At 48.3% G+C, this 17,826-nt stretch overlaps 1 protein-coding gene across 1 annotated transcript in view; it reads right to left on the minus strand.

The window, feature by feature from the left end:
- Positions 1-5,827: 5,827 nt before the first annotated feature.
- tespa1 (thymocyte expressed, positive selection associated 1) overlaps positions 5,828-17,826 on the minus strand; it is an 81,489-nt gene continuing 69,490 nt past the window's right edge. The window contains exons 9-10 of the mRNA XM_078530519.1: positions 8,448-8,656; positions 5,828-6,849 (exon numbers count right to left, since the gene is read on the minus strand). Of these exons, the coding sequence (XP_078386645.1) occupies positions 6,011-6,849; positions 8,448-8,656 (1,048 nt within the window). The 3' untranslated portion in view covers positions 5,828-6,010. The remainder of the gene's footprint in view (positions 6,850-8,447; positions 8,657-17,826) is intronic.

Below are 17,826 nucleotides of genomic sequence, written 5' to 3' on the forward strand. Positions count from 1 at the left end.
TGGATTTCCAGCATCTGCAGTTTTTTGTTTTTAACTCCCAGGACAGGTATTGAATCTGTTAATCACTGCTATTGTTAGTTAGTTTTTTTGGTGTGTCATTTTAACATTTTGAACAGATGATGTGTTTAAACGGAAAAGTTATTTATCACATATTAGGCTTATTAGCAAAATTGATACAAGAGGCAGCAGCAGCTAAAGGATAGGAAAAAGAGTTCTTAATGGCTGTTTTTCAGACTTGAGGAGCTGTACAGTGGAGTTCTCCAAGTTTCAGTACTGGGGCCGCTGCTGATTTTGATCTCTTCATGACTTGCTTTTGGGAGCACAATTTCAAAATTTGCAAGTGATACAATACTTGGAAGTGCTTTAAGCAGTGAAATAAGTGAAATAGATAATAATAGATGCCAAGAGAACAGACAGACCAAGGTACTGGGTAGACACATGGTCGATGAAATTCAATGCTGCAAATTGTGTGGTTGTTCATTCATGGAAGGATAAGGAGAGACAACCCATGCTCAATGGGACCATTTTAAGGAGAGAGAGAGAGCAGGGGGCATTCATACACAAATCTTTGAAGGTGGCAGGATAGGTTAATAAAATTAATGAAACAGATGGGATCCTGGACATTATAAATACGGTCAGAGAATTCAAAAAACAGGAAGCTACGCTGAAGCCGATTAAAACATTAGTTTAGCTCCTGCTGAAGGATGGTGTCCAATTCTGGGCCCCAAACTTTAGGAAGGATGTCAAGGCTTTAGAAAGGGTCCATAAAGGTTATCGGAATGGTTCCAGGACTGAGGACAGTTACATGGGTAGACTGGAGACCTGGTGTTGTTCTCCTTAAAAATAGAGAAACTAAGAGGATATAGGTGTTTAAAATTATAGATGTTTACAGCACAGGAGGCTATTCGGTCCATCATGTCCATGCCGGTCAACAAAGATCTGATTACACTAATCCTATTTTCCAGGGCTTGGCCCATAGCCCTGGAGGCTATGGCAACGCAAGAGAAAATCCAAATACTTTTTAAATGTTACGAGAGTTTCTGACTCAACCACCCTTTCAGGCAATGAGTTCCAGGCTCCCACCACCCTCTGGGTGAAAAAAATTCTCTTCAACTCTCCTCTTAGCCTTCTACCTCTTACCTTAAATCTGTGCCCCCTGGCTATTGACCCCTCTACTAATGGAAAAAGTGCCTTCCTATCTACCCTACCTATGCTCCTCATAATCTTATACACCTCTATCAGGTCCTCTCTCAACCTTCGCTGCTCCAAGGAAAACAACCCCAGCCTATCCAATCTTTCCTCATAGCTCAGACCCTCCAGACCAGGCAGCATCCTGGTTAATCTCCTCTGCACCCTCTCCAATGCAATCACATCCTTCCTATACAAAAACAAAAATACCTGGAAAAACTCAGCAAGTCTGACAGCATCTGTGGAGAGCAATACAGATTACATTTCGAGTCCGTATGACTCTTCAACAGAACTAAGGAAAAATAGAAAAGAGGTGAAATATAAGCTGGTTTAATGGGGGGTGGGGTGGGGGGGGGGACAGGTAGAACTGGATAGAGGGCCAGTGATAGGCGGAGATAACCAAAAGATGTCATAGACAAAAGGACAAAGAGGTGTTGACAGTGGTGATATTATCTAAGGAATGTGCTAATGGTGACATTAAGGGTAGAAAGCAGGACAAGCAAGGTACAGATAGCCCTAGTGTAGGTGGGGTGGAGGGAAGGGATCGAAATAGGCTAAAAGGTAGAGATAAAACAATGGATGGAAATACATTTAAAAATAAGGGAAGTAGGTGGGAAAAAATATATATATATAAATTATTGGAAAAAGGGGGATCGGAAAGGGGGTGGGATGGAGGAGAGAGTTCATGACCTAAAGTTGTTGAACTCAATATTCAGTCCGGAAGGCTGTAAAGTGCCTAGTCAGAAGATGAGGTGCTGTTCATCCAGTTTGCGTTGAACTTCACTGGAACATTGCAGCAGGGCAAGGACGGACATGTGGGCATGAGAGCAGGGTGGAGTGTTGATATGGCAAGTGACAGGGAGGTCTGGGTCATGCTTGCGGACAGACCGAAGGTGTTCTGCAAAGCAGTCACCCAGTCTGCATTTGGTCTCTCCAATGTAGAGGAAACCGCATTGGGAGCAACGAATGCGGTAGACTAAATTGAGGGAAGTGCAAGTGAAATGCTGCTTCACTTGAAAGGAGTGTTTGGGCCCTTGGACAGTGAGGAGGGGGAAAGTAAAGGGGCAGGTGTTGCACCTTCTGCGGTTGCATGGGAAGGTGCCGTGGGAGGGGGTAGAGGTGTAGGGGGTGATGGAGGAGTGGACCAGGGTGTCCCGAAGGGAACGATCCCTGCGGAATGCCGCCGGGGGGGTGAAGGGAAGATATGTTTGGTGGCAGCATCGTGCTGGAGTTGGCGGAAATGGCGGAGGATGATCCTTTGAATGCGGAGGCTGGTGGGGTGATAAGTGAGGACAAGGGGGACCCGATCATGGTTCTGGATGGGAGAGGAAGGAGTGAGGGCGGATGCGCGGGAGATGGGCTGGACATGGTTGAGGGCCCTGTCAACCACCGTGGGTGGAAAACCTCAGTTAAGGAAGAAGGAAGACATGTCAGAGGAACTGTTTTTGAAAGTGGCATCATCAGAACAGATGCGACGGAGGCGAAGGAACTGAGAGAATGGGATGGAGTCCTTACAGGAAGCGGGGCGTGAGGAGCTGTTGTCGAGGTAGCTGTGGGAGTCGGTAGGCTTGTAATGAATATTGGTGGACAGTCTATAGTCGGTAGGCTTGTAATGAATATTGGTGGACAGTCTATCACCAGAAATTGAGACAGAGAGGTCAAGGAAGGGAAGGGAAGTGTCAGAGATGAACCATGTGAAAATGATGGAGGGGTGGAATCCTTCCTTCCTATAATGTGGTGACCAGAACTGCACACAGTACTCCAGTTGTGGCCTAACCAGCGTTTTATACAGTTCCAGCATAAGCTCCCTGATCTTGTATTCTATGCCTTGGCTAATAAAGGCAAGTATCCCATATGCCTTCTTAACCACCTTATCTACCTGCCCTGCTACCTTCAGGGATCTGTGGATATGCACACCAACGTCCCTCTGATCTTCAGTACTTTCCAGGGTCCTACCATTCATAGTGTAATCCCTTGCCTTGTTAGTCCTTCCCAAGTGCATTACCTCACACTTTTCTGGGTTGAATTCCATTTACCAAAGCTCTGCCCACCTGACCAGTCCATTGATATCCTCCTGTAGTTTACGGCTATCCTCCTCACTATTTACCACCCTAGCAATTTTTGTGCCATCCGCGAACTTCTTGATCATACCCTCTACGTTTAAGTCCAAATCATTTATGTACACCACACACAGCAAGGGCCCCAGCACTGGACCCTGTGGAACCCCACTGGAAACAGACTTCTAGTCACAGAAACATCCCTTTACCATCCCCCTCTGCTCCCTGCCTCTCAGCCAATTTTGGATCCAACGTGCCACTTTGCCTTGGATCCCATGGGCTTTTACTTTCTTGACCAGTCTGCCATGAGGGACCTTATCAAAAGCCTTGCTAAAGTCCATGTAGACCACATCAAAAGCATTATCCTCATCAACACTCCTGGTTACCTCCTCAAAAAATTTGATCAAATTTGTCAAACACGACCTTCCCTTAATAAACCCATGCTGACTATCCCTGATTAATCTGTGTCTCTCCAAGTGCAGATATATTCTGTCCCTCAGAATTCTTTCTAGTAACTTCCCCACCACCGAGGTTAGACTGACTGGCCTGTAATTTCCTGGTCTATCCCTGCCTCCTTTTTTTAATAATGGGACAACGTTAGCAGTCCTCCAGTCCTCTGGCACCTCACCTGTGGCCAGAGAGGATTTGAAAATTACTGCCAGAGCCCCTGATATCTCTTCCCTTTCCTCCTTCAACAGCCTGGGATACATCTCATCCGGGCCTGCAGATTTATCCACTTTTAAGGCCGTTAAACCCACTAGTACCTCCTCTCTCTCTATGTTAATTTCCTCTAATATTTCACAGCCCTCCACCCTGATGTCTATAATCTGCATTGTCCTTTTCCATTGTGAAGACTGATGCAATGTATTCATTGAGGACTGTACCCACATCTTCCGGGTCAACACACAGATTAACCTCTATGGTACCTAATTGGCCCCACTCCTTCCCTAGTTATTCTCTTACTCTTTGTATATTTAAAAAACTCCTTTGGGTTTTCCTTTATTCTATCCACCAATTCTTTCACATGCACTCTCTTAGCTTTCCTAATTTCCTTTTTAAGTTCCCCTCTGTACTTTTTATACTGCTCCAGAGACTCTGCCATAAGGAGCCCTCGGTATCTGCCATAAGCTTCTCGTTTTATCTTAATCCTAATCTTTATGTCCCTTGACTTCAGTGTTCTCTGTACTTGGTCCCCCCCCGCTTTGTCTTTATGGGAACACATTTGCCCTGTACTCTCACTATTTCCTACTTGGATGCCTCCCACTGCTCTGACACAGTTTTACCTGCAAGTAGCTGCTCCCAGTCCACTTGGGCCAAATTGTATCTCATCTTAGTAAAACCAGCCTTTCCCCAGTTTAGAACTTTTATTCCTAGCCCAACCTTATCCTTTTCCATAACTATCCTAAATCTAACTGAGTTATGGTCACTGTCTCCAAAATGCTCTCCTACTGATTCGCCTTCCACCTGCCCGGGCTCATTTCCGAATAACTGCCCTCTCCCTTGTTGGGCTTTCTACATATTGGCTGAAAACTTTCTCCTGGATGAAGCTTAAAAATTTTGCTCCCTCCCTACCTTGCATGCTAACACTATCCCAGTTAATATTTGGGTAGTTAAAATCCCCTACTATTACTGCGCTATTTTTCTTACACTTCTCTGAAATTTGATTACATATTTGATCCTCTATCTCTCCCTGACTGTTTGGGGGCCTATAGTACACACACAACAGTGTGTATGCCCCTCTCATGTTTTTTACTTCTATGCACATGGCCTCATTTGATGATCCTTCCAGGATATCATCCCTCCTCACTGCTAGAATGGATTCCTTGATCAGTATTGCAACCCCCCCATCTCTTCTATCCTCCTCCCTATCTTGTCTGAATACCCAATAACCGGAAATGTTGAGCTGCCAATCCTGCCCTTCTTTTAGCCAAGTCTCGGTCATAGCTATGATATCATACTCCCATGTACCTATCTGTGCCCTCAGCTCGCCTGTCTTATTCCTCAGGATCCTTGCATTAAAATATATTCCATTTAGCCTTCCTAAACCCATTTCTTTCTTATCTAGCCTTTGTTTCCTCTGCCTTCCAGACTCACTTACTAGTGTTTTAACTTCTAATTCCATCTCAGCTTCTCTCCCCTCTGAACTACTTTTCAGGGTCCCATCCCCCTGCCATCATGGAGGGTTTAGAAAGAGCAAATAAAAGAAGCAATTGCCAATGGTTGAAGATCTGAAGGGTGCAGGTGATTGGCAAAAGAACAATGAGGAAAAATGTCTTTACACAATGAGTGGTTAGGTTGGAAACACACTGCCTGATAGGGAGGTGGATAATTGTCTTCAATTGGAATTGGATAACCAATGGAGACAAATTGCAAGGATTGCTGAAAAGAGTGGCAGAATGGAACAAACTAGATTGTTGTTCGAAAGAGCTGGTAATGACTTGATGAACCAAGTGGCCTCCTCCTGTGCTACAATATGATACTGTAAGTGCTCCTGGATCCATTTACAACTTGGGGAACAGTGAATTCAGCCCACCTCTCTATTCAGAAACTGGTTCATCAAACACTTAAAAAGCAATAATATGTTGATTGTGAAACCTTCATTTATTGTTTAACAATGACTGTTACTTTCAGCTCCACTCGTGTCTAAGGAATGTCCAGGCTGCAAAAGGGTAGTTCTCAGTCCAGGGTGGTGCAGGTTTATTTGATGTAGTGAGGTGAGTCGATGATCTGTGTTAATGTTGATGTGAGCACACCAGGTACCTGCCTCAGTTCCTCCTCACATGTGTCTCTGTGAGGCTCTGTGCTGTGTGAACACTGAGTTCCAGGCCATTCTTTGTATTTTGGTCAACACTTTTTTGGAATAATGACCCAGCAGAATCATCTGTTTGCAGAACGTTCTGGAGATCCAAATCATGTTTCAAAGCTTCACTTTCTTCTGAGCTGCTTTGGCTGTTCCACTGAAATAATGAGATGGGTTTGACTTCCTGTACATCAATAGACTGTTTCCCAATCTTAGCACAGCCCCAAACAGTGTCTGAGGAACGGAATGGCTCAGGACTGGAATGCTTCTGCTTACTGGGAATTTCTATTTCCCACGATTGGTCAGATTCTGTACTGAAGCCATACAGCCTGGATCTCCCAGTGTCTTCCCTCCACATCTCCTTGATCACTGCGCTGCTAGGCTTTTTACCTCCTTCATCCTTGGGCTGAGGAGACCCATTGTCAAAGGCTTGTTTACACACTGTTTCCAGGCCTTTCACCTCAGTTCTCACAGAGTTGCCCTTCAGGCTGAGATCACCAGACAGCTCCAGTCCTGGGCTCTTCCTGCTTGGAGACCCTGTCTTTTGTTTTGGAGACTCCAAGTCCCGGGACGCTCCGTATAAACATAACTTGGTAATTGTTTTCCTCAGTTTCTGAACTGCTTTTCCAGCTGGCTGCTTCCCTTCCTGCAGTTTGCTGGAAGCTCCTCCAATGGATTTATCAGGACTGAAAGAAAACTGGTGAGCAGGTCCGATCTTTTGCACTGGTGTCTTAGAAACATGAGAGTACAAAGAAGTGAGAGCATTCGCCATCGTCGTGAGCACCTCGATTTGCCGGAACCGACCTGCAACGAAGATTGAAAGTGTAAGACCGACAGACTCCCTTTGTCTAGTTCTGCAGTACAATTCCCATAGGCATAGGCCTCAATTTTACCCTCGGAATGCACCCAAAGATGGATCGGCCGGAAGTTGATGTAAAACCCGCTCCCAGCTGAGATTGCGCTGTGAATGTGATCTTATGCTGGCTGACCAATTAACGGCCATCCAGCATGAAACATGCGCTGAGAGCAGCTCAGCACTGGGGTGGGAAGAGGGTGAGCACCAACGTCACTGTGGGTGCTGGTGAGTTCCCTGCACAGACAGCTGCCTTGGGGAGCTGCAGACCTCCAAATAAGAAAATAAAACCCAAAAATGCTGCAAAAAATGCCCATGCAGCACAATTAATCACCTGAAAGTAGACCTCGTAAAAAGAACAGTCCCCAGATATTTCTTTCCATTTTAATTCCTAGCGGAGACTTCATCCCACTCTTGGGTGAGGTTTCATCAAAACACTTTAAACAAAACACCTTTAAAACAACACACTATACAGGAGAGATCATCATACAAACTTTACACAGAGCAACCTAAGAGTTAGCCTGACAGGTGACCAGAAGTTTGGTCAAGGAGCTAAGTTTTAAGGAACAAGGTGGAAAAAGAGAGTGAGAGAGGCACAGAAGCTCAGGAAGGAAATTTCAGAGCTTCAGGATGAGGCAGCTAAAGGCACATCCGGCTATGGTGAAGCGGAAATTGGAGGAACACTGAGGGATACGAGGGGAATGGGAGCTGACAGGAGAGTTAGAGCAAGGGTTGGCTATTTAACATCCTGAGCATATTCCACTGTACAACATCATGACAGACATATGACCTAACTCTGCATACCCTTTCATGCCTATGGATAACAAAAATCTATGAATCACTGGATTAAAATGAACAATTTATCTAGCATAAGTTGCTCTTTGCATAAGAGAGTTCCAAACACCTGCCATCCTTTCCGTGGGGAAATGTTTTCTAATCTCAAGCCTAAAAAGTCTGGCTCTATTTTTTAGACTCTGCCCCCTGGTCCTAGACTCCCCAGTGAGTGGGAATAGTTTCTTTCTAGCAACCCTAACTGTTCCCCTTAATAAATAGAAACTTCAATCAAGTCACCCCTTAACTTTTTAAATTCAAGAGAATACAACCCTAGTTTGTGTAATCTTTCCTTGTAATTTAACCCTTAGAGTCCAGATATCATTCTGGTAAATCTACGCTGCACTCCCTCCCAGACCAGTGTATCCTTCCTAAGGTGTGATACCCAGAACTGAATGCAGTGAGTCCAGCTGAGGCCTAACCAGGGCTTTGTTTAGCTGAGGCATGACTTCTCCCTCCCTGTCTTTTTGTCCCCTATAAAGATAAATTTCTAAAGACCAACAATCCATGAATGTTTTTGATTATTTCCTGTACCTGTTCATGAAATTTTAATGAAGGATCAATGGGTAGTTAAAGATATTGGGAACTTTGATGAAAGGTTTAGAAATTAGAGAGATGATCTTCGCTTGAAGATTTAAGGTGCAGGAAGATTGGGCTTTGATGGGCCACATGGCCTTTTCCATTCTACAAAGATTCTTGGTTTGAGGTTGTGACTTACTTGCCAGTGTGTAACAGGGATTTTCCTCTCCCAGTCTCTTCACCTGAGCTTCTAAGAAGACCCTGAAGTTAATTCCGTTCGCATGAGATGCATAGCTGAAAAAGCGGGATGGAATTTTTGCTGTAATGTTGGGCTCTTCCATTCCAAAGCCAAGGTTATATAGAATCTCCTCAGGATCTTCTTTGTACATATCCAAGATTTCAGCAACACTAGGAACAAAGAATGCTCAGACTGAGTGAGTACACTATGACCATTACAATGGGTGTGAAGAGGGATGGGACAGTATCTGTGTGGATTTGTGGATTCTCACCAAACTCATTTGATATAGCTTAAGCCTGAACCCAGTGAATAGAGAATCTTCACAGTCAGAAATTAAATTTGTGTTTCTTGTGTTGGAAGGAAATGCTGGTGCACTTTCTGCTCCATTGTCACTGATGGACAAATATGACAGTGAGGCTGTGAATCTCATTGATGTGCAGCTTTTGAAATACAACAATTAGCAACCAGTTTCTCAAGCCTTGGGAAACCCCAGCAGCTTCCTCTAGGTGAAGACTTGGTGGATCCAGGAGGTAAGTGCCTGCACACCTCCCCATTCGATTCAGGTGCCTGCCTGATGAACCTCCACATTCTGTGTCTCCCCCCTCCCTCAGCAACATTCCCACCAGACCCTGAATCCCCATGAAGTCTCTGATTCCCTTTAACATGAGAGCTCCAACATTCCCCATCTCAGACCCTGAACTCTTGCCTGGGATGAAAAGCCCACCTGATCAGGGGAATCCCGTATTATGGGCTCCCCTCACTGACTGGCCCACTCACTGTGAGCCAAGGGAATAAGCTTCCGGCCTTGGACTCCATTGACAGCAGCCACCTCACAAGGGCTTTGAAACTAAACCACCAGCAGCCATCTGATCAACTCAAGTCATTCCGGACAGCATCATCTCCACTTCAATCACCACCTCCCTGAGAGTCCACATCACGTGGAGGTCAAACAGTGTAAAGAACGCCCTGAAAACCATCCAAAATTTACCTTCTCCTATTTACTCTCAGAAATTAATTTAAACAAATATTTCAGCTAGACATAGAATCATAGACTCATTGTGACCATTAGCCCATTGACCCCATTCCAGCTCTCTTTAGAGCAATCCAATCAGTGCTATTCCCCCATTTTATCCCATAGCCCTAAGCTTATTGTCCTCAAGTGCCTTTTAAAATCATTGACCATTTCCACCTCCATCACCCTCACAGGTAGCAAGTTCCAGGTTACCACTCACTGCGTGGGTAAAAGGACCTCCTTTGTATCTCCTGTCCAAAACCTTAAATCTGTGTCCCCTGCTCCTTGTACCATCATCATGGATGGGCTAAAAATTGATAAAGATGACATATTAGATAGGCTGGCTAAACTTTAACATGGATAAGTCACCAGAGCAGGATGAGATGAATTGAGGGACAATGAGGGTGGAAATCATGTAGCTACTGGCCATAATCCTCCAATCCTCCTTACATATAGTGGTGATGTTAGGGGACTGGAGAATTGCAAATGTTACACACTTGTTCAAAAAGGGGTGTAAGGATAAACTTAGCAACAACAGGCCAGTTAGTGGGAAAGCTTTTAGAAATGATAATCTGGGACAAAACTAACAGTCACTGAGAAAGATGTGGATTAACTGGTTAAGGTTTGTTACGGGTAAATTGATTTAACTTGCTTGAGCTTCCTGATGAGGTGACAGAGAAGGTTGATGAGGGAAAGGTGTTGCATACAGACTTCCGAGAGGTTCTTGATAAAATGCCAAATAACAGACTTGACTGCAAAGTTAAAGCCCATGGTATAAAAAGGTAAGTGACAACATGGACCCAAAATTGGTTGAGTGACAGGGAGCAGAGAATAATGCCGAATGGATGCCTTTTAGCCTTGAGGAGGGTTTATAGTAGTGTTGCCCCAGGGTTGGTATTCGGACTCATGCTTTCCTTGACCTAGACTTGGGGGTCCAGGGCACAGAGTCAAAATTTGCAGTTGAGACAAATCTTGGAAGTATACTGAAATGTGAGGAGGGGAGTGATACATTTCAAGAGGATATACTCAGGTTGGTGAAATGGGATGTCATGTGGCAGACTGACAGCCAGACTGACCCCTCACTTGCCAGCAGTAACAGTCAGACTGAGCCCACACTGACTGCCACTCAGTCAGACTGACAACTCACTCAGCAGCACTCACAATCAGACTGAGCCCACACTGACTGCCTCTCACAGTCAGACTGACCCCTCACTCACCAGCAGTCACAGTCAGACTGAGCCCACACTCACTGCCACTCACAGTCAGACTGAGCCTTCACTCACTGCCACTCACAGACAGACTGACCCCTCACTCAACAGCACTCACAATCAGTCTCAGACACACTGACTGCCACTCACAGACAGTCTGACCCCTCACTCACCAGCACTCACAGTCAGACTTAGCTCTCACTGGCTGCCACTCACAGTCAGACTGCCAAACTGCTCATCAGCACAGTCAGACTGAGCCCTCACTCACCGCGCTCAAAGTCAGACTGACCCCTCACTCACCAGCGCTCACAGTCAGACCGAGCTCTCACTCACCAGACCTCACAGTCAGACTAAGCCCTCACTCACTAGCACTCACAGGAGACAGAGGCCTCACTCACCGGCACTCACAGTCAGACTGACCCCTTACTCAGCAGCACTCAGTCAGACTTAGCTCTCACTGGCTGCCACTCACAGTCAGAAAGACGCCTCACCCACCAGCACTCACAGTCAAACTGGGCCCTAGCTCTGCCACACACAGTCAGGCTGACCCCTCACTCAGCAGCATGCACAGTCAGACTTAGCTCTCACTGACTGCCACTCACAGTCAGGCTGACACTGCACTCACAGTCAGACGAACCCCTCACTCACCAGCACTCACAGTCAGACTAAGGCACTCACAGAAGGCAGAGGCCTCAATCACCGGCACTCACAGTCAGACTGACCCCTCACTGACTGCCACTCACAGACAGTCTGACCCTTCACTCAACAGCACTCACAGTCAGACTGACCCATATCTAGCCACAACAACAGGCAGGCAAACCCTCACTCACCAGCACTCACAAGCAGACTCAGCCCACACTGACTGCCACTCACAGGCAGACTGAGATCTCACGCACCAGCACTCACAGTCAGACTGACCCCTCACTCACTGGCTCTCACAATCAGACTGAGCCCTAGCTCACCGCCTCTCACAGTTTGACTGAGCCATAGCTTATCCCCAATCACAGTCAGGCTGAGCCCTCAGTCACCAGCACTCACAGTCAGACTGACCCCTAACTCTCGCAGTCATGCCAAGCCATCACTGACTGCCACTCTGTCAGACTGACCACTCTCTCACCGGAATTCATAATCAGACTGACCTTTCACTCAGCAGCACTCACAGTCAGACTTAGTTCTCACTGACTGCCACTCACAGTCAGAAAGACACCTCACCCACCAGCACTCACAGTCAAACTGAGCCCTAGCTCACCGCCACACACAGTCAGGCTGACCCCTCACTCACTGGAACTCACAGTCAGACTGACCCCTCACTCAGCAGCATGCACTGTCAGACTTAGCTCTCATTGACTGCCACTCACAGTCAGGCTGACACCGCACTCACAGTCAGATGAACCCCTCACTCACCAGCACTCAGTCAGACTGAGACCTCACTCACCAGCACTCACAGTCAGACTGAGACCTCACTCACCAGCACTCACAGTCAGACTGAGACCTCACTCACCAGCACTCACAGTCAGACTGAGACCTCACTCACCAGCACTCACAGTCAGACTGAGACCTCACTCACCAGCACTCACAGTCAGACTGAGACCTCACTCACCAGCACTCACAGTCAGACTGAGACCTCACTCACCAGCACTCACAGTCAGACTGAGACCTCACTCACCAGCACCCACAGTCAGACTGAGACCTCACTCACCAGCATTCACAGTCAGACTGAGACCTCACTCACCAGCACTCACAGTCAGACTGAGACCTCACTCACCAGCACTCAGTCAGACTGAGACCTCACTCACCAGCACTCAGTCAGACTGAGACCTCACTCACCAGCACTCACAGTCAGACTGAGACCTCACTCACCAGCACTCACAGTCAGACTGAGACCTCACTCACCAGCACTCAGTCAGACTGAGACCTCACTCACCAGCACTCAGTCAGACTGAGACCTCACTCACCAGCATTCACAGTCAGACTGAGACCTCACTCACCAGCACTCTCAGTCAGACGAATCCCTCACTCACCAGCCCTCACAGTCAGACTGAGACCTCACTCACTAGCTCTCACAGTCAGACTAAGCCCTCACTCACTTCCACTCACAGTCAGACTGAACCCATAGTCAGTGGCACACATTCAGACTGACCCCTCACTGACTGCCACTCACAGACAGACTGACCCTTCACTCAACAGCACTCACAGTCAGGCTGAGTTACAGCTGACATCCATTTGCCGTCTGACTGATCCCTCTCTCACTGGCACTCACAATTTGACTGAGCCCTAGCTCACCACCTCTCACAGTCAGACTGTTCCCTCAATTACCTCAGACTGACCTCTCACTCACTGGCAGTCACAGTCATACCAAGCCGTCACTGACTGCCACTCACAGTCAGACTAAGCCCACACTCGCTGGCACTCACAGTAGGCAGAGGCCTCAATCATCGGCACTCACAGCCAGACTGAGCCCTCAGGCAGTGACACACAGTCAGACAGACCCCTCACTGACTGGCACACACAGTCAGACCCAGCCCTCAGTCACCAGAACTAACAGTCAGACTGAACACTCACTGACAGCCCTCACAGTCAAACTGAGCCCTCACTCACTGGCACTCACAGTCAGACTGAGCTCTCACTCACTGGCACTCACAGTCAGACTGAGCCCTCACTCACTGGCACTCACAGTCAGATTGACCCCTCACTCAATGCCACTCATTCAGACTGAAGCCTAGCTCACCACCATTTACAGACTGACATCTCACTCACCGCCACTCACAATCAGACTGAGCCTTCTCCAGCTGGCACTCACAGTCAGACTGAGCCCTAGCTCCAATCAGTGTCAGACTGACCCCTCACTCACCATCACACACAGGCAGACTGAGCCCTCACTGACTGGCACTCACAGTCAGACTGAGTCCTAGCTCACCCCTATTATCAGTCAGACTGAGCCTTCACTGACTGGCACACAGTCATACAGAGCCCTCGCTGACTGGCACACACAGACCCAGCCCTCACTCACCGGAACACCCAGTCAGATTGAACACTCACTGACAGCCACTCACAGTTAGTCTGAGCCCTCACTCACTGGAACTCACTGTCAGACTAAGCAGTCACTCAGTCGCACGCTCAGTCAGACCCAGCCTTCACTCACCTCCACCCACAGTCAGACTAATCCCTCACTGACTGGCACACACAGTCAGACCCAGCCCTCAATCACAGTCAGACTGAACACTCACTGACAGCCACTCACAGTCAAACTGAACCCTCACTCACTGGCACTCAGTCAGACTGAGCCCTCACTCACTGGCACTTATTCAGACTGAACCCTAGCTCACCACCATTTACAATCAGACTGACATCTCACTCACGCCACTCACCATCAGATTGAGCCTTCTCCGACTGGAACTCACAGTCAGACTGAGCCCTAGCTCCAATCAGTGTCCAACTGACCCCTCATTCACCATCACACACAGTCAGACTGAGCCCTCCCTGACTGGCACATACAGACAGACTGAGCCTTCACTGACTGGTACACACAGTCAGACCCAGCCCTCACTGACTGGCGCACACAGGCAGACTGAGCCCTCACTCACTGGCACTCACAGTCAGACTGAGCCCTAGCTCACCCCCATTATCAGTCAGAATGAGCCTTCACTGACTGGCACACACAGGAAGACTGAGCCCTAACTGACTGGCACACACAGGCAGACTGAGCCCTCACTGACTGGCACACACAGTCAGACCCAGCCCTCACTCACAGGAACACCCAGTCAGAATGAACACTCACTGATAGCCACTTCTCAGTCAAAATGAGCCCTCACTCACCAATACTCACAGTCAGGTTGAGCCATGACTCAGCGGCAATCACAGTCAGACTGAGACCTCACTCACTGGAACTCACAGTCAGACTGAGCCCTAGCTCACCCCCATTATTAGTCAGGCTGAGCCCTCACTGACTGCTACACACAGGGAGATTGAGCCCTCACTCATTGGCAGTCACAGTCAGACAGGGCCCTGACTCACCAGCACTCACAGTCAGACTAAGCACTCACTGACAGCCACTAACAGTCAAACTGAGCCATCACTCACCAGTATTCACAGTCAGACTGAGCCCTCTCTGACTGCCACTCGCAGTCAGCCTGAGCATCACTCACCAGACCTCACAGTCAGACTGAGGCCTAGCTCACCACTATTCAGTGTCAGTCTGAGCCCTCACTCACCACACCTACAGTCAGACTGAGCCCTCACTTACCGGAACTCTCAGTCAGACTGAGCCCTCACTCACCAGCACTTACAATCAAACTGAGCCCTCACTCAATGGCACTCACAGTCACACTGACCTCCCACTCACCAGCACTCACAGTCAGACTGAGGCCTCACTGACTGCTACTCACAGTCAGACTGAGCCCTGGCTCACCCCCATTATCAGTCAGAATGAGCCTTCACTGACTGGCACACACAGGAAGACTGAGCCCTAACTGACTGGCACACACAGGCAGACTGAGCCCTCACTGACTGGCACACACAGTCAGACCCAGCCCTCACTTACCGGAACTCTCAGTCAGACTGAGCGCTCACTCACCAGCACTTACAATCAAACTGAGCCCTCACCCAATGGCACTCACAGTCACACTGACCTCCCACTCACCAGCACTCACAGTCAGACTGAGGCCTCACTGACTGCTACTCACAGTCAGACTGAGCCCTGGCTCACCCCCATTATCAGTCAGAATGAGCCTTCACTGACTGGCACACACAGGAAGACTGAGCCCTAACTGACTGGCACACACAGGCAGACTGAGCCCTCACTGACTGGCACACACAGTCAGACCCAGCCCTCACTCACCGGAACACCCAGTCAGAATGAACACTCACTGATAGCCACTTCTCAGTCAAAATGAGCCCTCACTCACCAATACTCAGTCAGGTTGAGCAATGACTCAGCGGCAATCACAGTCAGACTGAGCCCTCACTCACTGGAACTCTCAGTCAGACTGAGCCCTAGCTCACCCCCATTATTAGTCAGGCTGAGCCCTCACTGACTGCTACACACAGAGAGATTGAGCCCTCACTCATTGGCAGTCACAGTCAGACATGGCCCTGACTCACCAGCACTCACAGTCAGACTAAGCACTCACTGACAGCCACTAACAGTCAAACTGAGCCCTCACTCACCAGCATTCACAGTCAGACTGAGCCCTCTCTGACTGCCACTCACAGTCAGCCTGAGCCTCACTCACCAGACCTCACAGTCTGACTGACACGTCACTCACCACCACTCACAGTCAGTCTGAGCTTCAGTCACCACCACTCACAGTCAGTTTGAGCTCTCACTCATCGGAACTCACAGTCAAACTGAACCCTCACTCAATGACACTCGCAGTCAGACTGACCTCTCACTCACCACACCCACAGTCAGACTGAGCCCTCACTCACTGGAACTCACAGTCAAACTGTGCCCTCACTCACCAGCATTCACAGTCAGGTTGAGCCGTGACTCAGCGGCACCTCACAGTCAGACTGACTCCTCACTGACCACTCCACACAGTCAGACTGACTCCTCACTGACCACTCCACACAGTCAGACTGACTCCTCACTGGCCACTCCACACAGTCAGACTGACTCCTCACTGACCACTCCACACAGTCAGACTGACTCCTCACTGACCACTCCACACAGTCAGACTGGCCCTTCCCTCACCATCATTCAGGGTCAGACTGACCCCTCACTGACAAGTACATAAATAATTAAATGTATTTTTTACTATATTTAACTTTAACCAAGGGGTTTTATTTCCAACTAGAGGCATGGCAGGGCAGCTCAGACCCATGTTATGTACCGCCTGCAACATGTGGGAAGTCCTAGACGCTCCTTGCGCTCTGATTGACCACGTTGCAGGAAGTGCCATCAGCTGCAGCTACTTGAGCCCCGGGTTTCGGAGCTTGAGCAGCAGCTGGAGACACTGAGGCACATCCACGAGGCTGAGAGTTTCATGGATAGCGCGTTTTTAGAGGTGGTCACCCCACAGCTTACGGAAGTGCAGACAGAGAGGGAATGGGTGACCATCAGTCAGAAGAAAGGTGTCAGGCAGGGAGTCAGGAAATCCCCAGGGTGCATCTCGCTTGAGAACCATTTTTCTGTGTTGTAAAACGGTGAGAGTGATGGTTCCTCTGGGGAGTGCAGCCACCCTCATGGCACTGTGAGTGGCTCAGCTGCACAGGGTGGGGAGAGAAAAGAGGGGAAGAGCAATAGTGGTAGGAGACTCGATAGTAAAGGGAACAGACAGGCATTTTTGCTGCCGTAGACGTGGCTCCAGGATGGTTTGTTGCCTCCCTGGTGCCAGGGTCAAGGGTGTCACTGAACGGCTGCAGGGCATTCTAAAGGGGGAGGGCAAACAAACAGAGATCGTGGTACATATTGGTACCAACGACATAGATAGAAAGAGGGATGAGGTCCTGCAAGCAGAATTTAGGGAGCTAGGAAACAGATTAAAAAACAGGACCTCAAAGGTAGTAATCTCTGGATTACTTCCGGTGCCACACGCTAGTGAGTATAGAAATAGGAGGTTAATCCAGATGAATGTGTGGCTGGAGAGATGGTGCAGGAGGGAGGGCTTTAGATTTCTGGGACATTGGGACTGTTTCTGGGGGTGGTAGGACCTGTACAAGGCAGACGGGTTGCATCTGAACCGGAATGGGACCAACATCCTGGCGGGAAGGTTTGCTCGTGCTGTTGGTGGGGGTTTAAACTAACTTGGCAGGGGGGTGGGATCCTGAGAGGAGGTTCAGCAGGGGGAGATGCACAGCCAAAATTAGAAGAGAGAGCAAGTGAGTCTGGGAGGCATAGAAGTTATAGGCCAATTAAGGCACAAGGGAGCTTGGCAAGGTTGGATGGTATTTATTTTAATGCAAGGGGTCTGACGAATAAGGCAGATGAGTTGAAGGCACAAATTAACACATGGAAGTATGAGGTCATTGCTGTCACAGAGACATGGTTGAGAGAGGGGCAGGATTGGCAGCTCAATATTCCAGGATATAGGGTCTTCAGGTGAGACAGGGAAGGAGGTAAAAGAGGAGGGAGTATCGCAATGTTGATCAAGGAATCAATTACAGCAGTAAGGAGGGATGA

This window comes from Cetorhinus maximus, chromosome 2 (genome assembly GCF_964194155.1).
Source record: "Cetorhinus maximus chromosome 2, sCetMax3.hap1.1, whole genome shotgun sequence".
In the NCBI taxonomy this organism is placed as follows: Eukaryota; Metazoa; Chordata; class Chondrichthyes; order Lamniformes; family Cetorhinidae; genus Cetorhinus; species Cetorhinus maximus.